The sequence below is a fragment of the Teleopsis dalmanni genome, chromosome 1 (genome assembly GCF_002237135.1).
Source record: "Teleopsis dalmanni isolate 2A chromosome 1, ASM223713v2, whole genome shotgun sequence".
Classification (NCBI taxonomy): domain Eukaryota; kingdom Metazoa; phylum Arthropoda; class Insecta; order Diptera; family Diopsidae; genus Teleopsis; species Teleopsis dalmanni.
Window position 1 is genome coordinate 22,626,611 of NC_051846.1, and position 27,007 is coordinate 22,653,617.

Consider the following 27,007-nt stretch of genomic DNA (forward strand, 5'->3'; position numbering starts at 1 on the left):
TAGCAAAAATGATAGAAAATGTTGGTGCAGTGTTAGTCAATGAAATAATTTCATAAATCTCCATTTCTGCTATGAAAAAAAATTATTTAGTACTAATTTAATTTCCCACGGTCAAAATCGACTTTAAAAGTAAATGGGGTACAAAAGGGAAGATTACAATGGATATCGTTTATTCAATTGCCAGAGACGTTCACATTCTCATTCACACTTTCAACACTGGCAACAAAAAGTTGTTCTTAATTTTTCTGTAACCTCTGAAGAAAATTGATGGATTAGTATACGACTTTTTACCATCAGTTTTAATTCTAGACAGAAATTCTACCCTAATATTGCCTTACTTAAACCAATTTCATTTTTCCACCAAAATCAACAATCGCAATATTCATTGTGTACAAAATTTTTTTATGCTTCAATCTTAATATAATACTCCCATTTTTCAAATATAGTCCAACGTAATGCCCATAACCACCTCTTAACCTTTATATACTCCGACTACCCAACACCATAAGGTGTATTTTTTCGAAGTTTTTTTTATTACTAATATCTTTTAACCATACAGATTGGTTCTTATCAACCTCTTACTATTTAATGTTGCACACCATACCTATATAGATACCTTATAACCGTAAACCTTAACTTATTATGATTCAACACTTCACGGCTTTTTTAAACACTTCACGGTTCTTGTAAACTCTATATCTCAAAACATATAAAGTTGACCTATGAAAAAAATTATTAAATATAATTTTGTTAGTATAAGCACCTAATAATTTTCAAGATCTCAAAGTATGATTTAAAAAAATATTTAAAAAAATAATTTAGCCCTGAACATTTGATTCTTATCTAAAACAAATAAATTAAAAAAGGGTTTTATATCTAATGAAAGATACTAACTCTTACTCTGTGCATAAGGTATCTGTAATACTCACATTGATATCAGGTAGATGATTTTTGTAATTAGAAAGGATAATACTAAATATGTAAATGCAGTAAATATTCAACTACATTTTAATATCAAATAAATAACTGAAGAATATATTAACTTTACGATTTGTGACCCTATAATTTTGGTCTCAATACAGATCAAGTCTCTTTGGAGGAATAGAGTTTTACGTTTTAGTAACTCACAGAAATTTAACAGCCATCATATCAGTGCGCACTATCATATGTTACTTAATATATTAGAATAAAACAGTCTCCACAGGATGGCCGAGCACTAATATGCTCTAGGTTGATACCGTATTCTCAGACAAAAAGATTATCTAAACAGCCAGTGCCATAAAAATACGTAAAAGGACAGAACATCGGACCTTAAACTCTAACACAGCCTTCATTATATAAAACACTTTAATTCGCAACATTATTCACAGTTGTCATATCTATAAAACAAATATTTAAAAACTCAACCAAAATTCGTTTTAATTTAATTAAATAATTTAATAATTTATTTTTTTCATAAGTCAACAACGTTCCATCAAAATTTTTAATTAATTTCGTTTGTTCAAAATATACAAAATCTTTTGTTCTTCACATCCGTTCAATTACCAAGCTGAGTAGTGAGCAGGAGCTGCATAGGTCAAGTGTGAACTAGCATATGATACTGGGGCGGCATAGGTTTTCAATACTGGAGCAGCAGCATATGTTGCAATTGGTGCAGCATAAGAGTGCACTACTGGAGCAGCGTATGATTTAACAATTGGAGCTGCAGCATAAGTTTGTACAACGGGAGCGGCAATGGTCTTTACAACCGGTGCAGCATATGTGGTCTTCACAACTGGAGCTACAACATCTTCAACAACATGTGCGGAGCTGTGTACAATGGATTGGCTTTGGTGAGAGACGGCAGTTGGTATGCTCTTGACAACAGCTCCTACTTTGGCATAGGCGGGTTCATGTACGGCAACAGCAGCAGGTGCTGAATAGACGACTGGAGATTCGATGAAACCAGGACGTGCAGCAGCAATGGCGAAGAGGGCAGCAAGAACAAACTGTTTGAAGAGTTGGACGTTAATACTATATGGTAATGCAGAATATTCAAGTGTGAACTTACCAATTTGTACATTTTGTAGGATTTTTAGTTTTGTAACGTTTTTTGACTTATGATGGCTTGTGTGGCTTCAAAAGCGTATTGATAACTTGTCTCTGCGTACCTGTTGCTTTTATAGTTAAAATTAAAGTATTTGTACTATTTTCCAAATTACTCATTACCATTCCGAAATATTTCGGTTCTCGTCATTACGTGTCTCAGATCAGATTTTTGCACTGATATTTGCTGTTTTCGTTAGTTTCGCTCTCGTTCGGTTGTCAAAAGAAGGCAAACAAAGGCATTAAAAATGTGAAACGGAGTTAAACCCACTCTTATTTTCATTTCGTCAAGCTCATTACGTCTGCGAGGTTAAAGCAACTGCCGCGTATGAGCGCGGCTTCAATTATTTGCTTACCAAGGCACGGGCATTGACGTGTTTCTGCTAAACAATTCAACGCCTTGAGGTGCTGCGTATATCGCCGCAAGTCTGAGTAGTAAAGATCATTTTTTAGAATTAATTTGCAGAAGCAAAAAATATGAAATAAAAAAATGAATCAAGCAATAATAGTAACAATAATAAAATTATGAACTGGAAATAACGTAATTGAGGTAATTCCTCACGTGTGCGGCTTTTAACTGTTTTTGGCTTGAACCAAAAGCGGAATTGGAATCGGTGCGGATCTAGAAGTTTTGGCTGTTCTAACACGAAAATGATTGATGATTTAATAGGAAATTGTTGGTCCGCATATATCATAAGAGAAAGAGATTGCTTGGAATTTTTAATTAACTTTTTCAATTTACATTAATTATGTATTGGTAATGATAGCATTTTTAGTATGTTTTGTACTTTAATTAATTTAAGTACAAAATTTATTATTTTCAACACCATTGATTTGTAAAATTAGTTTAACTTAAATTAAAACATTTTTGTTTGCTAAGGAAATTTGAACTTGATACACCCAAAGTCTAACCTGTTTCTCATTTAGACAACAAAAGACCAATGCCGCGGCTGGCGATGTTTGCTCATAAGCCACGAACTTTTAAGACTCGCGAGAATGAAAACACTTAAAAGTGGTAATGAAAATAATTAAACTAAGTCCGCAGTAAAAGCCTAAAATATTAACTATAAAAGCAACAGGCACGCAGAGGCAAGTTATCAATACGCTTTTGAAGCCACACAAGCCATCATAAGTCAAAAAACGTTACAAAACTAAAAATCCTACAAAATGTACAAATTGGTAAGTTCACAGTTGAATATTCTACATTACCATATATCATTATTGTCCAACTCTTCAAACAGTTTGTTCTTGCTGCCCTCTTCGCCATTGCTGCTGCACGTCCTGGTTTCATCGAATCTCCAGTCGTCTATTCAGCACCTGCTACTGTTGCCGTACATGAACCCGCCTATGCCAAAGTAGGAGCTGTTGTCAAGAGCATACCAACTGCCGTCTCTCACCAAAGCCAATCGATCGTACACAGCTCCGCACATGTTGTTGAAGATGTTGTAGCTCCAGTTGTGAAGACCACATATGCTGCACCAGTTGTAAAGACCATTGCCGCTCCCATTGTACAAACTTATGCTGCAGCTCCAATTGTTAAATCATACGCTGCTCCAGTAGTGCACTCTTATGCTGCACCAATTGCAACATATGCTGCTGCTCCAGCATTGAAAACCTATGCCGCCCCAGTATCATATGCTAGTTCACACTTGACCTATGCAGCTCCTGCTCACTACTCAGCTTGGTAATTAAACAGATGTGAAGAACAAAAGATTTTGTATATTTTGAACGAACGAAATTAATTAAAAATTTTGATGGAACGCTGTTGACTTATGAAAAAATAAATTATTAAATTATTTAATTAAATTAAAAGAAAATTAGCAAAAAATTTTTAATTCATAATGGTTTTAGTTATAAAAATTTAGCAGAATATCAATTTTTTTTTTGAAAATGGTCGTCAAAAACATTTGGAAGACAATTGAAACAAACATTAAAAACCTTAGCTTTCTATAACAGTAGGTAAAATTTTATCTACTCTTGTAAATAGGTATTCTTGCCCTTGTAGAAAGAAAAAGCACCGTGATAAACTGTCATTTTTCGTTGAGATTGAAATTTGATACTATTGCATTAGATTAAATATTTCGACTGCAAGAATTAGGTAAATGTAGATAGGCTTTATTCTTGTTAATGCGATTTTGTTCAAACGAATTATCTATAAGTTTATATTTATGCATGATGTTTAAGACTATAGCGAGAGAAATTGAAGAAATAATGTCCTTTCCAAAGAAATAGAAACAATATGCAGAAGTTAAAGTATAATGTGTCCGAAAATGTATCAATCAAAAAGCTTTTATATAACAATTTATAGTTCACTATATATCGCTTAGTTTGTCATTAGATATATTAAAGCCAAAGAAAGCTGTCTATGTCTAGAGAGAAAAAAAAAAAATAAGGAAAACAACAAAAAAATAAAACATTTGAGTAATTAAATTAAATGACCTATTCCAATATTCAGAACAGATAAAAACTTAAATTAATTGAAATAATTACATTTTTATTATTTGCATTATATCTACTATATTAATTTGATCTATATATTTTTGTATTTAACTGGGTTCGGAAATTTGATTATGCAAATTTGATTTGAAAATTTACAACCCAGATAAACAATGATAAAAAAGTAGAGGACATAAAATTTTTGAACTGTCCCGATATAATGTGTTCCACCATTTATTGCCGTAAAATATCTCTATTTTAAATGCATTATTTAATTTAGGATTCTCTCATCTATTCTCATTGTAATATTCGTGAAAGGCAAGAAAATAGTTTCGAAAATATAATGGCTGCTCAAGCCAGAAAGCGAAGAGAAGACGGAACAATTGTCGAGAACATATTGGTCAGAGAACTCCACTATTGCTCTAATTACTCTTATGAACAAATTTTTATTTGTGGTAAATTAAAGACATAAGAATTTAGGAATTGCAAATATAAATTTTTTAAGTATAAGAAACTATTGCAAAGGAACGCCAATTTATTGTTATATTGTCGGATGTAAGAATGACTTAAATCGGCAATAATTTACAGCCGAACTTGTCAGAATACGATAAATCAATTTTTATAATAATTTTTTTCATCTTAATTGATTTTAAATAACCTATTACTATCAAATTTAGTTAAACTTAAAGTGGAAGTAAAGGTATTAATTATGTGAAGACTGTGTTGTGCTCAATCATTAAGTTTTAATTCTAAGCCTCAATCTAATATATTTTCAAATATTTAAACAATACATTGCAACTCCACTTTTTGTGTTGATCTTCACATTAACATAAAAACTGATATTCTAATGAAACAACTTTTAAATAATTGATGATCGTAACATAATACCTGCACAATTAAAGATAGATTATAAAGAGCAAAGTATTTAGATAACTAAGTGTATTGTTCCATTGCATTCACCTCAATACATTTTCGTTTGCTGCTACCGCTAAATAATTTTTTATTAAAAGATACATAAATAAACATTATTTAATAATTAGCAGCTGATTAATTTGTGTTTGGATCGCGTCTTGAGTAACAATAAACCATAGCGATTGTAAAATCCTATACATCCATGAAAAAAACTATTCGCTTGACGACTGCAACAACTCATCTGTACTGAATTGAAAATCCATTCAACCGTCAAACGCACGAATTTTTATGATTTAAGATAGTCGGAAATGATTTACTTTACGCAGCTCCAATTACAACGAAAGTTCTGAATCGTTGCTCTAACCGATCTGCATACAAGGTCATCTGAGGTTTCCACTTGCAATATATCGAATGCACTTTCAGTATAAAAGCATTTGTCAACTTATAATTTAACATCAGTTCACAATTAAATTAAGTCAATACAGACCTACTAACAAAACCTAATATGTTCAAGTTGGTAAGAGCTCAGATAAAGGACTACTGAGCTACTACTTAAGTACCAACAAAACTAATATGTTTTCTTCCAGGTGGTATTGTCCGCTTTGCTAGCCGTAGCTGCTGCCCGTCCTGGCTTTATCGACTCTCCTTTGGTATTGTCTGCTCCAGCTTCTATAGCTGTACAAGAACCAACTTTGGCCAAAGTCGGTTCCGTTGTCAAGAATATACCAACTGCTGTCTCACACCAAAGTCAATCTATTGTACATAGCTCAGCCAATGTTGTCGAAGATATACTTGCTCCTGCTGTCAGAACTACACTTACCGCCGCTCCAATCATCAGAACTATAGCTGCTCCTGCTCCTATTATTAAAACTATTGCCGCTCCTGCTTCTTACTTGCATGCTTCATATGCTGCCGGACCTTTGTCTTATGCTGCCGCCTCACCACTTGGCTATTCTTCTGGTATTTGGTAAATCTCAATTCGGGTTAGCTGGACCGCATTTATTTATTTTTAGTTTGCTTTTTCAAAATTTTTAAATGTTTTTGATTTTAGTGAATTTATTTAATAAAAAAGTATTGAAAATGTGAATATTATTTCTTTTTACATTCGGAATAGACTTAAAATGTATAAAACATATACTCATATTATGTAGGGTAGTTTTTTTTTAAGTCAAAATATGTTAAATGTAATTCTTTCAGTCAAAATTAAATACACATCACAGAAGGGTTAGAGATGAGCACTTTGATGTTCGAGTAGTTTTGCGCTTAAATGTTTGTTGTGGTACGTATTTGTAAATAACATAAACAAAATGTTATATATAGCTCGAAAATCATTAAGGAGGTTGAGTATCATCGATTACCTCGTAGATCATCGAGCAACTCAAATATAACCGAACAGCTACAACATCACCGAACAGCTAAAATATCATCAAACCGCTAGAACATTATCAAGTAGCTCGCACCTCATTGAACTACTCTAAAAACATCAAACATCTTGAATATCGAGCACCTTATAACTTATCGAGCAACTCAAATACAACCGAACAGCTAAAACATCATCCAGCCGCTAGAATATCACCGAACTACTAGAACATTATCAAGAAGCTCGAATATCATCGAGAAGCTCTAAATTTATTAAGCATCAACCAGTTGCTCGAATATCATTTAATAGACCGGAGATCATCGAGCAGTGCGAACAGCATTAAGCAGCTTGAAAAACATTAATCAACTCGAATATCGTCCTTCAACTCCCACATCTTCTTAAATCTTAAACTTAAACATGATTAATCAACAACCATTCTCGAGTATTTGAAGTGTTGAAGTGTTTGATTCAAATATCCAAATTCGAGTGTAACACTGCTTCAGCATTTAAAAGCAGTACTTGGCATATTGAAAAAGACCTACAAGAAATTATTTAAATAGAAGCGATAGAGTAAATTCTAAAATCCTTTTCTTCTGTAACAAGTTTATTCAATCAAAAATATATGTAAGTAAGACCACAACTATTTTTATCATAGATGAGATTAATTGAAATGAGTTACATAATAAAACTGGACTTGCAAACAATAAGCAACACCAGAAACTCGAAGTAGACGTATAGATTTAGACGGATAAGAGAGATATCAGGTGTGGGTCGGATCGTTATCCTACAAACGATATTAACCTTGACTTGCCCTGTTAAAATATCCCACATACTTTTTCCTTTCACTGCGTATTATTGTTTTAATTTTAAATACTAATTGGAAGACTTCCTAGAATCTTAGTTAAGGCCCCACTGTTTGTTCTTTCTATTAAAACTAATTTACATATTTTCAATTAATTCAATAATGGACTTTCTAGTATAATATAATATTCCCTTAGTATCTCAGAATTACGCATAATTTTACGATATTTTTATTTGCTTCCACTGTCATAAAGTAGTGAACGGCCGTGAACTTGAACCACATTTAATTTAAAGCCATAAGCGCTAAATGTAAGACGTGCAGAAATTTCCTTACCCACTCAATTGAAAAATTTATAAACAATTTTCAAGTAGAAGACAAAAACAAAGAATATTAATGTATCTCATAGATACGTAGTTGTAAGTTGAATTGAAAGGCGATAATTACGAAATGAACATCAATAACCACCATTGGAATAACTTTACAGTTAAGCAAAAGTCAATAACCCGGAAACACAAGGGTGTGTATAATTCATTGGAAGTTCTTTACTGAAACCTGACAAGTGGCTTTTGCTTTAAAATAATTTTAAACTTCACGAAGAAAATATAAAGAAGGAAAGTATTTTTACTAGAAATTTTATTTCTTAAACATTTTATCACAATAAAATTTATAGATCGTCCAACTGAACCGGTACATTTCGCAATTACCATATACCAGTGGCTGTGTATGTGAGTGGAGATGAGGCAGCATAAGTGGCAACTGGAGCAGCAGCGTAAGTCAATGGTGAAACAGCAGAATAAGTAGAGTGAACTACGGGACCAGAAACAGCATGTACGAATGGAGCAGCAGCAACAGAGTGGACGACTGGAGCAGCAGCAACTGAGTGTACGACTGGAGCAGCAGCAACTGAGTGTACAACTGGAGCAGCAGCAACGGAGTGTACAACTGGAGCAGCAGCAACGGAGTGTACAACTGGAGCAGCGGCAACGGAGTGTACAACTGGAGCAGCAGCAACGGAATGAACGACTGGAGCAGCAGCAACTGAGTGTACAACAGGCTCAGCAGCTACAGTTTTTACAACAGGAGCAGCAGCAACGGTGTGCACAACTGGTGCAGCAGCCACAGTGGTTTTCACAACAGGAGCAACAACATCTTCAACGACATGTGCGGAGCTGTGTACAATTGTTTGACTTTGATGGGAGACAGCAGTTGGAATGCTCTTTACAACAGCACCAACTTTAGCCAAAGCAGGTTCGTGTACGGCAACAGCTGCTGGTGCAGAGTAAACTACTGGTGACTCTACGAGACCGGGACGAGCAGCAGCTACGGCGAGCAAAGCAGACAATACCACCTGAAAATAAATGAAAAAATAACTTTGTTAAATATTTGCAACACAGTATTTCTTCATCTGCAAGCGAAGTATGTATATGCATTTTTTTAATCCTTTTAAGACCAGTAGCACTTAATACTTACCAACTTGAACATTTTGTTTGGTTGTTATGTTTTTTGTAGGTCTGTATTGACTGAGAATGTCTAAGAACTGATGTTTTTAGCCAGTTCAAGCTGTGCTTTTATACCAAATTGTCAAAAATCGATTTTAAATCAATTTCTTGTCACTTCCTCTGTCCAATGATCATAATTCTGCAATTGATATAAACCGGCCTTCTTGGCAAATTTACCTAAACAGTGACAAATAATCAATTATCAATTATAACTGAGCTCACTTGTAGGTGTTGTCAATTCGATTTGAATGACAGATTTGAAACCAGTAAAAATCTCGAAAATCTGTACTATTTTTGTCGCAAAAGATTTTACGCAAAACGAGTTTGCAATTAAGCCCAAAATTAAAAATTAATTTTGATTGTATATTTGTAATAGTAAAAATAATATTTAATTTTTAATGAAACACTTAGCCCCATAATACTTTGTATCTTTTTTAAATTAACACAATAATTTTTTAAAACCCTTCTCTCATTAAAGTTGTTAACCACACAATCATTAAGCGTTTTCGACCTATACATGCCCTTTCATGCTGCTCTTGCTTCAATTACATTAAAGTAATTAACTTCATCTTTAATGCACACAATTAATGCATTACTTGCATTACCTCGGCCCGGCTAATATTCATCAAGTATCTACGCTTAAGTATCTGTGCATATGAAAATCTTTCATGGTCAAACGCACAAATAACCCATGTTTTGTAGTATTTTCGGCTACTGTTGGTAAACATTACTGACTTTTATTGTTCGCTTGAAAATAAAAAAAAGCATTTAACTTTATGCAGTTCAGCTTAAAATCATTGAATTCAATATCATAAAAAAAACTAATGTTAAGTACATATGTTGGGCTATAAGTCAGGTCAAAATTTTTATTTAATTTTTATATAAAAGCAGCAACTTGAGTTAGTTTTGATATCAGTTAATTTTCTGCATTCTTACATTCAACACAGACCCACAAAAACAAATCCAAAACAAAATGTTCAAGTTGGTAAGTTTTAAACAAACGAAAAAACCGCAGAACTTCTTCACATCAAACATTGGCATAACAAACATTTACTTTTCAGGTGGTGTTGTCTGCTCTCCTAGCCGTAGCTGCTGCTCGTCCTGGTCTTATCGAATCCCCTGTAGTCTACAGTGCGCCTGCAACCACAATTGTGCACGAGCCTGCCTACGCTAAAGTTGGTGCTGTTGTGAAGAGCATTCCAACTGCTGTCTCACATCAAAGTCAATCAGTGATTCATAGCTCTGCACATGTTGTGGAAGATATAGTCGCACCAGTTGTCAAGACCGTTTATACTGCACCCGTTGTGAAGACAATTGCTGCTGCTCCCGTATTGCACACAAATTATATTGCTTCGCCAGTACTTAAAACCTATGCAGCACCAGTTGTACATTCCGTTCATTCTCCAGTATTGAAAACCATTGCTTCTCCTGTGGTCTACAATGCCTGGTAAAGTAGACTGGTCGTATAAAATGACGAATTGTTGGACGGTTCCAAATGTGATAAAAAAAATAAAATTCAAAATTTCTTTTAAAGACAAAGATTTATTTATTTATATTAATTAATTATTTATGTCAATTAATATTAAGTTATTTGAAGAGATGATTAGTTGCTGATAATACGACCTCAAGGACTCTTTTAAATCGCTCTGTACTGGGATATGCTTTCTAGTTCTACTTCTTCTTCTTATGTTTTACAAGATCTTGTGATCGGTATGACAAAATGATCGGTATTTTATGTAGTTATTTGGTCGTTTAAAAATATGCCCAATATCCAGTTTAAAAACATCCATTTCCATATCTTCCATTTTATTATAATTTCTGTATATAAAAAAGAATGAGGTAGTTTTTCAGCATTTTTTGTTTTTTTCCAATTGGTAAAAGACACCAAAATACATACAAAATTCAGCGACTTCTGTGGCTTGCTTATATCGTGCAAATGGAAGAAAGTGTTCCAGCTAGAAAGGTGTTTGATTCAGTACCTGTAGGTAGAAAACACTGTAGAGGACGTCCGCATCTTCGGTGGAAGAATCAGGGTTAACCAACGATAGGGCTTGCTGGCGATTGCTATTCTACGCGGTCAAGGACGACTCTCGTCTGTAATGACCAACTAGGAAGAGGAAAATACACCGAAATCTCTTATCTCTGAATGAGGTTTTAGGCTGCTAACAATACTTGCTAAGAATTAAGAATTCAATATAGTAATAATTCAAACAGTATTTTATTTAATTTTTTTTTTTCCAGCACGATTCATTTAAACTTCTCTCTATTAGGTGTTTCTGTACTTCTGCTTATTTTTTATTTTGTTTCTAAAAATCTGCAAAGTTTAACCTATATAACACCATAGGTATATGCTTGCTTGCACGTTCTAGGACAAAGTAAACCTATTTTATACTTAGTCAATTACTAAAAGTGCAGCAAATTTTTCTTCTAATGTATGATTTTATTATAATATGATTTCTGTATATGAAATATATTTAGATTTTCAATCAGTTATATTTTCCAAAACATCGAACGCACTAAAATCTCTGGATGGGACTAATGTCCAATAATAGCAGTTACTGTAACGACAAAAATCTTATAGTTGAATAAAATTAGTATTGAGCAAGCCGATATTTCCTTAAGTACTCGTAGTACAGCAAGGTTTATGTAATGGAAATTATGGAAGGGTGTGAAGAGAGAAAAATGAAGTTAGGTGTAACTTAAGAGCAAACTTTTTGACTGGACTTAAAAACGCTTAGTATAATAATAAGTTGAAGTTGATTAGAAATATATATAAATTACTTGCTTAAGTGATATGGAAATACTAACTCTAACTCTTAGGGAGTTATTTTATGGGTTCTTACGATCTACGAGTAATATATAATATATATATATAAGTTCTACTGGCAAAGGATCGGATTTAATTACGGATTACATTGAGAAAATATGGATTAAAGGAAGGTGAATTAACTGTTTATAATAAAGTATTTAACTTATATATTTATTATGGTTATTTGGAGAATATTTAGCTGTACACGTTTAAATTCTGCTCTTAAAGAACAGAATTATTGCATCTTATTGAAGCTAATTATGGAATAGATTAAAAAAATATAGATAAAAAAGAGAGATTAACTGTTTATAGTAAAGTATTTAAAATAAATACGTAATTGATTGCGCTTACGAGGAAAATATTTAGCGCTACATGTCTGAATTCTGCTCTTATAGGACCGGATGTTACATTTTAGTTAGGTAAACATAGCATTTAAGTTATACATTTAACTTATAACGTTTGTGAGGAAAAATTTAGCTATACTTTAGCTATATAAATGGAATGGTTTTCCAAGATAAGATAAAAACTTGTGTTTCGAAAAAAACATAACCCATAACGTATCTGCGCTTGAATAGCAGCATTGCAAATATGGGTATATAATTTAGTGGTACTCTGGAGTTGAACTTTTAGAGCTACTTAACACATCTTAAACCGTAAAGACAATGATAGTAATTTTGAAAGAGTTGAACTTGCTTTGCTATGTTCTGTGCTACGTAAACAGGAACGTAACAGTTCCAGTTACTGTAACATAATAGTTAATGAAACTATTAATTCAAAGCTCTTCTTTACATTTTATTATATTTAACTGTGTAAAAATTTATTGACATTACTTAGCACTAAGTCTCAGTTTCAGTAACGGATAAGCCTTAACTACAGTAACGAAGTATGGAAACGAAATTTCATGGTGAACACGCAAAATGCGTGAACCTGAACTTGAACCAAATAATGGTTGCGGACATGAACTGCCAATAAGACAAATGCGTGCGAACAACAATTTTTGCACAGCAAACATGGAACCAAGACAAATCGACGACGTTGTAATGTCGTTTACGTATTCACGGTCAAAATTTTGTAATAGAAAATTGCCATATCGCTACACTAAAGACAAAAAAAAGAAATAATAAAATCGAAATGAAATAAAGTAAAACTGACCACGCAATGGTCGCGATTTTAGTTGCCGACTTCATATGAATGAGCGGAGTCAGCCTGTAATAAAATTGCCTCAACGACCCACAATGCTGGTAACATGTTAACACAGTTAACAGCAACGGCGAAGCAAAGCCCGGCTTACTGCCTGCTTATAATGGGCTGTGCCAAGTCAACAACAGACACAGCAATAGACCAGCAACAATAATAACAGAGACTCGTGGAAGCATTAGTGCACTTTTATGAGATTTTCAGAGTAATTGCATGAGTTTTATGTGTGTTGGGCGGTTTTCTTGTTTTGAGGTGTTGTGTATAGTCCATTGGCTGTTGTTGTTGGAAAATTGAAAACGAAAGTGATTTTACATGCCGGCAACAACAGCAGCAACAACAGCAGCAACAACAACAATAAAGCAGTACTCAGCTTAGTCAACTTTGAGCCCCAGTTCAGTTTATATTTCGGTCAAAAAATATGTCGGTGTTTTTCTTCAAACGATTTTTATTTGTTTTTATTCTGTTAAGTTTTGCATTAATTTTTTTCTAGTTTCAGTTTTTGTAGTTGGAGTTTAACAGTTTAGTTTAGTATAAAAGACGCTGCAGTATTGCAATAAAGCAAACAGTTTTCTTTGTGATTCAAACAGCACAGACCTTCTTAACTTAAAACAAAAAACCAAATTAACTACAAAATGTTTAAGTTGGTAAGTTCACTGTGTTTTCACTGTGTTTTATACTAGAATCCTTTAATTGTAAGAGTCCTTTATGTTTCATTTCTAGGTGGTGTTGTCTGCTTTGCTTGCCGTAGCTGCTGCTTATCCTGGTTACTTGGAACATGCTCCAGCACATGTAGTTGTTGCTCCTGCTACAACTATTGTACATGAACCCGCCTTGGCCAAAGTAGGTGCTATTGTTAAGAGCATACCCACCGCTGTATCACACCAAAGTCAATCTATTGTGCATAGCTCCGCTCATGTAGTCCAACCTATTGTTGCTCCAATTGTCAAAACTACTTTAGTTCAATCTGCACCTGTGATTAAGGCAATTGCCGCTCCAGCTTTAACAACTGCTTATGCTGGTCCAGCTTTATCGCTTCATGGTGGTTGGGGACATGGCGGTTGGGCTCATGGTGGTTGGGGTCACAGCGGTCATGGCTGGTAAATCGTTCATCCTAAGGCTTAAGCATGTTCTCTTTAACATGAAACTAGTGGTACAGGCAGTGGGGCGGTCATTTTTCTATTTTTTAAGTTGTAAATAATTTTCATCCCCACAAAAAAAATAGAAGTTTTTGGTTTATAAAAATCGCGACTGATAAAAAAAATTGTTCTTAAAAAAAATAAATTTTAATTTTTCAATGAAAATTTCAATTGTTTTAATTTTTTTTTAATTTTTATTTAAAGTATTATAAATAGCTGAGAATACAAAAATACAATTTGATTAGAGTAAACATTTATTAAAGGTTCCAAGAACGTTTGGGTCATCGTCCCGAAGCCGTATAAGTTTTGTAAATATGAAACTTTTTTGAAGAAAAGTCTCGTTTTTATGTCTTATTCATATAGCAAAACCTTTTAAAGTATTTACCTTAAAATGTTTGTAATAAAAGTCGTTTGTTATAGTTTTTTCTACATTAATTTTTTAATTATTTTAAATAATTAGACTCATTATATCTAAAAATAGTGGAAAAAATTTGCTTACGACCTGGAAACGACATGCTGCATTAGCAAGAAAACCGTCGAAATGGACTTGTCCAAAGGCATTCTATATGAACAAACCAGAACTGAATTAAAAATGTTCAAAAAGAGGTCCGGTACAGAAATATTCAATCATAACAGAGCTTTCTTCCCCAATATATATTTATTCTTTTACCACGTTTCCTCTTTTAATTGTCTTTTTTTCGCATTTTTCTTACTAGTGTTGTAACTTTTGTTTGTTTTAATGTATAACATATGTACAAGTATATATTAGTTCCCTTAGATCCTATGAGGAGCAATAGGTCACTTATGAACAAATATACGTGAGTTAAGCTAAATACTGTTCGCTTGCATAACTTTAGTGAAGAAGTTTACATAGTATTTCATTCAGATTATGTTTAATAAGGCAATTAAATAATAAAATATGTAATAAATATATTATTTATAATATATAAATAAAATATATAAATAAATTACTTTAGTAGATGATGTTAAAGACTAAAAACTAATATTTATAAAAATGTTACATACTACTGATTTATAGTGAAAACTATAGAAATCTCTAGTCATGACCATTCAAACATTAAAGAGATGAATAAGGTAGTTGAAAGATATGGATTCTATTTTCTGTTATTATTTTAATATATAATATGCAAGTATATACAAGTTCATATATCTGAATGAAATATAGTATATATATATAATTCACAAAACAAAAATCTCATTCATTTTTACGTCCCATTTTATTTTTCAGAATTATTCAAAATTTTTTAAAATATTTTTTTTTGTGGTACTGTTACTAAGCCCAAGTTATTGCAATATATCTTATAGATTGCGGTTTCGCTTGTAATGATAATAATAAAAATGTACTTAAGATTATTTTCCTAGATACAAAAATTCTGATATGCAAAATTTAACGACTTTTGCATAAAAATTAATGAACATAGATACTTGTATATTGTACCTAACTATAAGACTCTCTATGAAGACAATACTCAAAATTGACTTGATGTTTTGCATTTTGAGAAGTTGTAAATTTGAGTCCAACAATAGGTTTGAATCCAAAAACCAGTGAATAAAAGTGAAAGAAAAACGTGAAAATATTTTGTATGCGTGAAATATTTTATGCATTTTTAAATAAAAAATTAAAATTTCAGAACGGATATCTAGAACTCTATGCCGACCGATATCGATCAATTTCGAGAAAATTAAATTTCAGTGCGTAAAATTCATTAATAAAAACTTAAAAAATTACAAATATACGTGGTTTGCTTCGTTAATAATTTTACTACTCAAAAGAAGAAATACTTGAATCAGATTCAAAAAAAAAAATTCAAAAAAAAATAAATAAAATAAAAATAAAAATAAAAATATTTACAGAGAAAAGATCAGAATCAATGCGACAATTCTCCAATTTGTTGTTAAAAATAAACATTTTTTTCAGTAATTTTTTAATATTTTATTTTTTAATAGTTTTCTAAGCCTTAAAAAATTTTGACAAGAAAACAATCAAACAGTTGTCGCAACAATGGTTCCGCCTCTGCTCCATAAACCAGACGTATCTGCAACCGAAATCCATCCACAGCTGTATTTGTATCTGTATCTGTGGCAATCGACTGTTAACACTTCTAACTGAATTCTCTAGCAGCTTTTGTAATTGCTTTTTTATGTAATTTTTATTGTTGAAAATACTTCAAAAAAAAAAAAAATATATATATATATAATTTTTTTTTCGTAATTATTTATTATTACTTAATGTTTTGATTAACGACAATTGATTTTCAACGACTTAAAGTGCTGAAGGCTCTCGTTTTCTATTCATCTATCTCTAAGCATATTTAAATGCTGTTGTTAAATAAAAATCGATTTTTATGCCGCACTGATTTTGAATCTTTGAATCTTGTTACTCTCATAGCGTATTCCCCCCTTACACCTACAATAAATTATTTTCATAGATATTTTTAAATAACTAAGCAGCTTTTGATATGAAATTACTATATTTAGCAAAGCTGCTCTTATTTGCCGTCAAGCGTTCCTTTTAGCAATATCCGGGCGATATTTTTTCTTGCATAATTGACTTAGAATTGCTGTTATTATACTATCAGTTATTATACTATTTCTTTCATTATAGGGTAATGAACGTATAATTTTTACTATGATTATTACTAGATACTGCACTTTTGATTCATAACTAAATCTTGAACCTTATTCGAATGATCATTGATCAATTAAAATTGAGGCTAACACTTGGTATGTGATCTAGTTTTTGCATATATGGCGGGTAAATATTTTAATATCGTATTATCATTAATATACATAGTAAATAATATAAAATTTAACAAAATACATATCATTTATTTTTTAAGGTTTTTTATGCAAAGCATATTTTATTTTTCATGTTATTAAAAAATATTTTAAGTATTTTACTCAGTTAACAAGAATAAAATTGGTTTTAACAGCTGCAAAAATTCAACGCCTATCAGATGTAAATTACAATTAAATTAAGTAATTAATTTAATATCATCATTATTAATGATAGCATAACTCTTAAATAAATTTTTTTTCAATTCTTTTCTCTAAGATTCAGAGTTTTGACAATTATTCTGATACGTTTCAATATTTCTGGTGTTAAACAATTTTCTAGCTCCCCACTTTTTTTCTTCTGTATTTCAAATGCGTCTAGGATGTTTTATACTTTTAACTTACTATATTTTATCTAGGCTTGTTTTTGGTTTTCCTAACACACTCAACAATATCTCCAGCATTAACATTGGCCAGACTCTCGCCTTTACAAATCCTTCTGGCTAGTTCTATCTTGAACCTCTTCTGCTTATTATTACGAGATTTTGTGGATTCAAGCTTATTAAGAAGAACTCGTTCCTCCCTCCACTTCCAATTAAATTCTGTCTAATTATATTCTCAGAACTTAATTTACTGAATGAAAAAGTACTTTAAAAAAACCCTAAGACCAGCAATACAAATAAACTTTTAGTAGTACCAACGCAGTCTCACATTTTCAGTCTTCACACAACTTCATATAAGAAATTAAACTAATCCACATAATATATGTATAACAAATAGAACCATAAAGCAATTATAAAATAATAAAACCACGGTTGCCACTTGAAAATTTTTTTCTGTACCAAAATTGGTTTAAAAAGGTACCATTTCTGTAAAAAAAGGCCCAACATTTTTTTGAACCTTTTTGTTTTCTCGTTCTGTGTTTTTCATAGTGTTATAAATGAACAAAATATAAAATAGTGCAAAGTTGCATTTATAAAAAAAATTAATTTGAAATATCCAAAAGTACCAATTTTGGTACCAAAGTACCATAAATGGCAACCGTACCCTAAGAATGGAAAACTTCTAAGCAGAAATTTAGAATGAAAATGACCACACTTCCGCACAAATTCTTTATGATCTCTTCAGTAATATATGGAATTCTAAACAATATCTAACAACTACAAGAACTATAGTAAATCGTTTAATATAATCATTTTAAATTGACCACATAAATACTCTACGAATCATAACTGAGCAATGCGGTGAGTAAAACCCATCTTTATCACTGAATGCTTTGCTAAAACGTGGATGGTATTGATTTACAATGCTATCTAGCTAACTGTAGAAGCGAAAAGACAAAACTTATTAACACCCAATTTAGGGACTGTACAGAATACGTTAAATATAGAAGCCAAACACGCAAACTTTTAAAAGCCAAATTGTGAAATAGGGTATTATACACTCCTGTTACTACAATATTTGCTGTGACGCTTAGCTTCATTTCTTGTTGAGTAACTTTTATCAATAGAGGGTCACTATAGAGAATCAATCGTATAACCTAACGATATCATCCTTCTTGCACATAATAAAGAATATATACAAAGTAAAATAAAATATCTAGTGTGTGGATTATGAGTTCATCGAAATATGTTATTTCATAATGTATGCTATAGCATCCTTGTAGCTTTATTAAAAGGATTAAAAACGAATTTTAAAAAAATATATATCAATCAATATATTTAATAAAAATTATTGATTAATTTCAATATTTTGCGCCTATTTGTACTAATATTGAGCCCTTAATGTCATCTAAAAAATGCCGTATAACATTAAATTGTGTTAAGCTATTCACAACTTAATATTTATATAAAAAAAAATTTCCAGTTGCTGATGTATTACTATAAACAATTTTATATTGAAATCAGTGTGGCCGCATCCCTGAAAAATATAATGCTATATCGGATTTAAAAAAATGCTAAAAAAATGCTAAATAAATGCTAAAAAAAATGAAACTTTATGATGTTTTAAACACCAAATAAGAACATAATTAATAATATTTTATTTATTTACAGTACATTACATTATCAAAAATTTAAAAAAAAGAATTTCTATGTAAATACATCTTCCAAATTGATATCATATAATACTTCCTCATCTTGAACGGAGTTTCGTAAGACATTATTTTCGTTACTGAATTTTTTTATGAGTTCGAGAATAGAAACCATTGTAAACCATAGTAAAGAATAGAAACCATTGCTCGATAAGGATTCTGTTTCTAAGTTTAGTTTTTACTAAATTCATTGCACTAAACACACGTTTAACTTCCGCATTACTAAAAGGTAACACTAAATATATCATGACAAACGTCGCCAATTCATTAAAGGGATTTTCATATATTGCATTCTTGTATTCAAGCACACAATTCCAAAAATCGATGGTTGAGTTTATATTATTCCAAGTAAGAAGTGTTAATTTTTGCCACTGAAGTCCTATATTGGTGATTTCCTCATCACTCATCCTTATCTTTTCCTCTTGAATGGTTCTATTACTTCTACTAATTTTTAAACTATTTTCTAAATAATGCCAAAAAAAGGTTACTGAAATGCTAAATAAAATGCTAAATGCTAAAATCAAATTTTACAGCTATTTCACAAAAAAAATGCTAAATCTAGCAGCTAAAGTGCTAAAACGGCAACTCTGATTGAAACACGAAAAAAAAAAAATAAGATTCTATGACAAATAAATAAGTATTCAGCTATATTATTTTTGTTAATGTATTAATATTAAATTAGTTCTATTTAGATATGATATTATTCTGCGCAATAAAGATATTACAGTATACAGGTCTACATATATATTAATATCATACTTTGCACTATACTACGGTACAGATTTAATGGCATTTATATAGAGTAAGTAAATTAAACAAAATAAGAATTGTAAAAACTTGTGATGTATGTAATATGATTAGTATCAAAATATTATTCAAAATCAATATTTAATACCGAAGTTACAAGCGATAATGATATTGGTTGCATATATGTACAAATAGTTCTAATTATATATTTTATTATTTATTATTTTATTAAAATCCAAAAGTAGGTAGGCATAATAAGATCTAAGACACTCTATCATAATAGAGAGAAGAGAAATAGATAATGATATGAATTTATGAAAAATAAGATACTATTATTCTGATTATTCTACAGCTGGTTTATAATTTGAAGGAAGTGAATTTGTTAATAAACTTTCACAAGAAATTAACAAGACTCCAAGTTCGAACATACAAGTCACGCGTGGCTTTGAGTCAGTAGCCTAATGAACACTGACTTTGAGCTTCAAATTTGGAAGCGCACTAACTCAACTGACCATAGCTATATGGTCAGCCAAAAATTCAATTAATTAAAAATAAATAAATATTTTGTTGTTACAATTCATTACTCTTCGATAAAAATTTTACTATTGCAAACAATGGTTTACATTAAAAATTTAGTTTCTTTTATCAAAACGGAGTGACCGATAGTGCCACTTTTGTTTGATAATGTTAATATGCGTTCTTGTTGGAGTGGTTCTTCCGCCACTAAGCACACTTTCATTTTTTTATCTAATGGTTTAAAAATTGATTTTAAGGGTTAACATATTCGGTAGAAATTGCAACAAATGACTGAAAAAGCCAATTGAAAAGATGAGAAATATATTCGATTTTTTTTTTTGGAAAACTTTAAATCATGCTTACTATGAATTAAGGGTATTCTTTCTTATAAAGAGTTCACTGAATAAAACCGAATGGTACAAATATACATTCTAACAGATTCCGTAATGACATTCTGACTGATAGTTCTTCAGAAATTTGAAGCAATTCCTTCGTGGAAAGCGCTTTTCGTTGAATGAAGAAGCCATTACAATTGTGGAACAGAGCTTCCGGAAAATCATTACAGAGATGATATAAAATTATTGAAGTATCATTGGAATAAATGTATTGAAGTTTTGAGAGACTATTTTGAATATAAATACCAATGTAAATAAAAAATTCCCACTTTTTATTTGTGCTTTTATAATCTTTCAACTAACCTGTACTATATATTATTATGTTGAAGCTTTTTGAGCCAGTGCGCTTGAGCACTTTTACTCTTTCTTTCTTCAGTCTTCTTTCTTTTACTCTTTTCAAAATCACTCTTTACGTCTTTAGGTTAGGTTAGGTTAGGTTACTGGGGCCGTCCGAAGACTCACTTAGACCATGAGGTCCATTGTGATACCCTAAGAATTTGACACCTGTCCCTATAACCACTTTACGCCTTTACTGGATTATTGTTTATCACTTCATCAGACTAAGCAATAATTGACCTCAGATATACATACCTCCCCGAGAATCCTGTAACCATTCTGAGATTTGAAAACGCGGTGTTTGTAAGTCTATCAGTTTTCGCAAATAATTTCAGAGCTCTATCCTTTATGTATTATATTATTATAAATTCATATGTTGTTATTTATACATAATAAACAATTATATTAAAATTTAAATTCTTAAACAAAATATATCCGTTTTCATATATAGAATATTATTCATTCGTATTATTTGTACTTGTTGTATATATGAAAACTATAAAATACTTCAAAACACTTCGAAACTATTTACTTATTATTGATTAATTATGTTTTACTGTTATTCTAATTGAATTGGATTTCCATAAATTTAAGGAAATTGTAACAAAACTCATTACGATAACAAAAGCACCCAGAAAATCTAGTTTCTGGGCATACGACATACGTCAGAGAAGCGGGCACAGAACAATCATTTTCAGACAATTTGCACAACAAATTCTAATATTACTGAAGGTCGTCTACCAAAGACACTGAATAAATGAGGCACGACATGAACTAGCAAATCATGTTTCTCGATTTATAAATAGTGAATAAGACATTATATGAATAAAATTATACAATACACAATACAGATCTATAACAAAAACAAAAAAAGCAGATATAAAAAAATGCGGTGATTGAAAGGAAAAACATTCTTGCCATCAGAGCCGATTTGCCAATCAAAATGTGGCAGCTTACCCGGAAGGCGATAATCGGGCAAAGAAGTCATGCAAAGGCGAGCGAAAGCAGCTTAAGCAGCGCAGCTCAAAAGCCAAAACAACTTTAGCTTAGCGACTAAATTTTTGGTAATTCCATGGCATTTGTTAGCCAAATTTCTCTATAAATTGTAGCACTTACAGCAACTCGGGACTCAAACGTCAAAAGTTTCAAGCCAAGCGCGAACAGTTTACAGTGAGCAAATTATCAATCAGAAAAATCTGCAAAATGTACAAAATCGTGAGTGACAAGAAAATGATTAGATTTTATTATTATTTATTCAATTAACAATTTAAATTATAAAATTGATTTAATTTATTAAAATTAGTAAAATTATTTTTGTGTGTTAATGTCTTTTAGTTCGTTTTTTTGGCACTTATTTCTTTTGCTTTTGCTGGTCTCATCAGTGCACCTAGTGCTGTGGTCTACGATGCACCAGAGTATCCCAGCGCTAGTGGCTATGCATATGAGCACAGCATACAAACCCCGGATTATGCCACTCATGCCTCGGTAAGCGCACCACTTAATGGATTTGCAGCGGCTCCAGTGTTGCGCAGCTTCTACAATTCTCCATTGACATATGCGCAAATCTGGTAAAATCTTGTTGACGCCTTGCCTTAAGTAGTACCCGTAGTTTCTAAATTAAATAAATCGAAATCGAAATATTACGAGATAAATTGTGTTTTAATAATAAATATTTACGATTATATGTTTTCCTTTTAGATTGCAACTCAATTTAAAATGTTTTATTGTAGGAAATATATTTGATTTTGAATTTTGTCTCAATGCAATGCAGTTATTTTTAATGAGAAACGATAAATGTGGGTTATTAACAGAACTACGGCAGCAACGCCCACGACGAGAAGCTTTGAGCTATGCAAATATTGCATTAAGATTTTAACTACCGCATTGTTTGGCGATGTCTTGCAGTTTTTTGCTATTTAATGGATGCAGTAATAATAGTGCCTACAGAGGTGTAGGCGAATTTATTTATTAATGACAACTTTAAAATTCTACATTGTTACCGAATTAGGGGCCATAATAAGATACTAAATGATTGCAGTCGAAAATTAATGTTCAATCAAATAAACATTATTTATTTTGATAGAAACAAAAACAATAGAAAAGAAACTGTTAGATAAACTAAAAGTACTTCATTTTAACTATTTTCTGTACTTTAACTTTATTCTCTTTAGCTTTATTTTTATCCTGCATTTGCTGAACTGATCTGATCATGTTGGCAACTCCTGCATAATTCACTTGTTGGAACACGCCACCCTTGAAGCATAGGCACAATGGCACAGTGCCCCGTTAATACTCTAGTAAGCACACGAACTGCAGGTTTTTGGTTTAATTTTTATCCAACCTAGGCCATAAGGTTCTAGCTACCTCACAGTCCTCGCGGTTAGCCCATAAATTGTTAGTCAACATATTGATGATTTCCTCTTTTATCCTAAACAGTTCACATATCGGTGTATGTATTGAGAGATCAGCCTCCCTTATATGCAGTTCAAAACCTCTTCTGGCCATCTCATCTGCTAGTTAATTCCCTTCAATATTGCTATGTCCAGGATCTATGTGTCTCAAAAAACATCACTGCTTAAAGTTTCATACAGTAAGTTTGCAAATTGAGAGACTAAGCAAATAAACAGACAGATAACTAGACAACCACCGATACAGATAGTTGCACAAACCAACTTTGCTAAACTTATTCCATATCATCTTAGCAAAAAGATTTGTCTCAAATCGAAGTGATTGCCTAAACAAAAGGTCATTTTAACGAATAAAGAAAATTTCTTTTTTCAGAAATGTATATACCATATGTTATTTAAATATGAATATAAAAATTCATACAAAAATAAGTATGGTAAGTAACGATAAGTAGTAAAATAAAGTGAAGATAATGAATTACCAGAGCTACATGATCAGCCTACTTCTAGACAAACCAACCTACTTACTAATCAATGATCATAAAGAAGCAATTTAATGTAACACATATCATATCGATAAGGTTGGTTGGTTGCAGTGGCAAGCCATTAGAGAACTTCCATATACCTCAATTAACGATTTTTCGTCGTTTTGCTTCCATATTCCTCGCAATAGCCACTAAGATAGAAGAATATAGACTAAATCCATTTCTTCGCATTTAGATAAAGCCCTTTTGACTTTATCGATGAACAATCTGAACCTATATCCAATATAGAACCTATATCTTCTGGTAAGGGTTTCCCATAGTATTTCACAAAAAATTAAATCAGAGATTCTGTATTTTCTTCTGGAAGATGAAACATTAAAGTGGAGTCGATAGCGATCCAGTTTTGAACAACTTAGTAGTATTCTCACATAAAATGCTTAAAAATATATTTTAATCGTTAAACTAAAATTGATTAAATACTCATATCTACACCACTGTCCACAAGAATGCTAATAAATTTTTTTTTAAATATTTAGTGCAGCTGTAAATGTGTTTTATGTGAGATATCCTTAATAAATATTTAAACGATTTATGACAAAAATCTTAAAAACTGCCAGCTGAACATTTAAAATACTGTTTTACTTTTATTTGTGAATGATAAATAAATTTAAACAACTTAAACTATTAGCTCTAATCTCACAGAGATATTTTTACATTTTTTGTAATTATTTTCAAAAAGTGCAAATATTTTGGCTTCGATTAGTTTTTCTTAAGTTGCACATAAAAATGTGCCAAAAATACTTAACTCTCAATGCCAGATCTCAACAGATACAAAAACAAATTTAATAAAAATATTTGCAAAATTCGTTGAAATGTTTATGCAGATTGGCAGCAATATCCGATAGACGTGAACTCACTGTTCGGTCGATTGACAATTTGATAAATACTTTTTACGTGCCTAAAGGTCAGGCCTTAGCAGAAGCTAACTATTACTTGGCCAATTTTGTATGGCAGTAGCTATTTTCATTTTCAATTTAGTCTAATAAAGTAATTTCGGACAAGGCATAAATAAAAATGTCTACACAGTTTTAACGGATGCAGTCATTTGATGTCAGTTTGGTAAGTTTTTCGTATCTTTGCGCATAAAATTATAGTAGGTTTGTTAAGACAAGCTAAACATACTTCTTGCAAATAAGATTAAGATTGTGAAGAGGCCAAATATTGTGGACATTCTTTCATTTGTACTTGGAACGCATTTGGTTGGCACGTACACAACATAACAAGCCTAAAAAATATATTTGAATGTCACGAATTGAGATGATGCCACCATCAGAGATACTGTTGATTATGTTGATTAGAATCATCGTAGTAATATGAATTCATTGAATGCTATTATTAAGTGAATTTTTCTGTAAGTTTTTGCTACGTGCAACATTCAACTTAAGTGCGAATTATGGACAAAATTGGAAATTCCATTACGAGTAAATAAAATAATTAAGAAAAATTCACTTAATAGTAACTTGGTATACTCAATAGTGGTGTTTATAATCGGTTTTACAAAGTATTCGGAGAATTCGATTAAACGGTTAGTAAACGTAGTCTCCTGAGTTAAAAAAAATCATTTTTTTTTTGTAAATCCGGAGTAGTTGTAAGACTTCGAGTATAGTCATCGCTTTCTCCACACAAAGTTCGTAAAGGTCGTCCAGGAACGACTGTTATAACAGAAAATATCAATGCAGTATGAGAAATGATTGAAATGAACAGGCATGTTACACACCGGATGCTGGGAGATGGAGTCGTCCTAGGGTATTAATGGGACCAACATACATCCAATTTTAAATATACATTTGTTGCTGTTGGATTTTCCATAATTTAATAATCGCTCAAAAGAAAGTTGATTGTTGATTAGTGCAAGGAAATGCTGAAAAAATGTATTGAGGCAACTGAATACACATCTATGACATCATGACAGATGAAACAAAATAGTAATCTACATTATGGGTCTATCAAAAAGTCAGCAGAATCTGACAAACGTTGTCCGCGGACGGAGCAAATCCGAGCATATGGTTGCATATTTCAGGGTATAAAAACTGTTTCGAGTATTGGTTCAATCGAATGCAGAAATGTATTTATCATTAAGTATCCATATTATAACTTGCCTTCAATAAACAATTGAACCATTCTCGCTAATTAACCACTGTATTTTTATTGTTAGGCGCAACACTTAAAGGGCAGCCCTCGTAATATATACACGGTGCTAATATTTCTCATTTATAGATAGTATACGGTATTTATGGCTTAAAATCTTTTAAATACAAAATTTTTTCTCAATTTTTGTTATAATTTAAAATAAGACAACACTATGAACCCCTCATGCTCCTTTGACTTTCTGTCGTTTCTTTAAAATCGTTTTTCGTGTTGCCACATGAAACTAATTTCTAAATTCTTAGTTGGTATTTATGTTAATCTACCTCTTTCAAAAAACTACCTATTACATATGCGATGTTTTTATTTCTGAGGAAATTTTTCCTCGGGTTAAAGTACATTAAAACGAAACACCCTGTAAATGTGTTTTTGCATAAAATATGCAAAACTAATTTTATTGAATATATTATTTAAATTATGACTGCTGTTCGTATTTTAAGGATTTTGCCTCTTTTCGCTACAGCATTTCAAAAGGTACATATTTGCATCCAAAACGACGACCAAAAAATTAAACCGTAAATGATAGTGGGTTCAGATTTAATCTCAAGCAGTGCATCGAAATGCATAAACACAGTTTCGCGGTTAATTCGATTTGAATTTTTTTATTTAAAATTTTTATTATTTTTATTATTTTCATTTTCTAACTCACTAACTGCTGCATTTTATTGCTACATCAAATCAGCATTTTGGCTTATTCATTCATGAAAAATGCTGCATCCAATTAAATAAGCCAACATGCAACATGTGGCCGTTTAATGTGGTTGATTTACCTTCAGCAATATTTTCCATCTTTT

The 27,007-nt window shown here is 31.6% G+C and overlaps 5 protein-coding genes across 5 annotated transcripts; 3 read left to right on the forward strand and 2 right to left on the reverse strand.

Annotated features, from left to right (window-relative positions):
* Nucleotides 1–1,465: 1,465 nt before the first annotated feature.
* On the reverse strand, nucleotides 1,466–2,135 carry LOC119672059 (pupal cuticle protein G1A-like). Its single transcript, XM_038083012.1, has 2 exons — nucleotides 2,051–2,135; nucleotides 1,466–1,988 (listed from the first exon to the last, which is right to left on the reverse strand). The coding sequence occupies exons 1-2, from the start codon at nucleotides 2,060–2,062 to the stop codon at nucleotides 1,542–1,544; spliced, it is 459 nt and encodes a 152-aa protein (XP_037938940.1). The 5' UTR covers nucleotides 2,063–2,135; the 3' UTR covers nucleotides 1,466–1,541.
* Nucleotides 2,136–3,175: 1,040 nt separating this feature from the next.
* On the forward strand, nucleotides 3,176–3,842 carry LOC119672060 (cuticle protein 16.5-like). Its single transcript, XM_038083013.1, has 2 exons — nucleotides 3,176–3,264; nucleotides 3,327–3,842. The coding sequence occupies exons 1-2, from the start codon at nucleotides 3,253–3,255 to the stop codon at nucleotides 3,771–3,773; spliced, it is 459 nt and encodes a 152-aa protein (XP_037938941.1). The 5' UTR covers nucleotides 3,176–3,252; the 3' UTR covers nucleotides 3,774–3,842.
* Nucleotides 3,843–5,858: 2,016 nt separating this feature from the next.
* Nucleotides 5,859–6,428, forward strand: LOC119672065 (retinin-like). Its single transcript, XM_038083020.1, has 2 exons — nucleotides 5,859–5,950; nucleotides 6,021–6,428. The coding sequence occupies exons 1-2, from the start codon at nucleotides 5,939–5,941 to the stop codon at nucleotides 6,402–6,404; spliced, it is 396 nt and encodes a 131-aa protein (XP_037938948.1). The 5' UTR covers nucleotides 5,859–5,938; the 3' UTR covers nucleotides 6,405–6,428.
* Nucleotides 6,429–8,291: 1,863 nt separating this feature from the next.
* LOC119672056 (larval/pupal cuticle protein H1C-like) lies at nucleotides 8,292–9,116 on the reverse strand. Its single transcript, XM_038083010.1, has 2 exons — nucleotides 9,066–9,116; nucleotides 8,292–8,943 (listed from the first exon to the last, which is right to left on the reverse strand). The coding sequence occupies exons 1-2, from the start codon at nucleotides 9,075–9,077 to the stop codon at nucleotides 8,296–8,298; spliced, it is 660 nt and encodes a 219-aa protein (XP_037938938.1). The 5' UTR covers nucleotides 9,078–9,116; the 3' UTR covers nucleotides 8,292–8,295.
* Nucleotides 9,117–10,067: 951 nt separating this feature from the next.
* Nucleotides 10,068–14,319, forward strand: LOC119672061 (cuticle protein 12.5-like). Its single transcript, XM_038083014.1, has 3 exons — nucleotides 10,068–10,079; nucleotides 10,156–10,492; nucleotides 14,053–14,319. Exons 1-3 carry the CDS (start codon nucleotides 10,068–10,070, stop codon nucleotides 14,199–14,201), a joined length of 498 nt encoding a protein of 165 aa, XP_037938942.1. The 3' UTR covers nucleotides 14,202–14,319.
* Nucleotides 14,320–27,007: the final 12,688 nt, after the last annotated feature.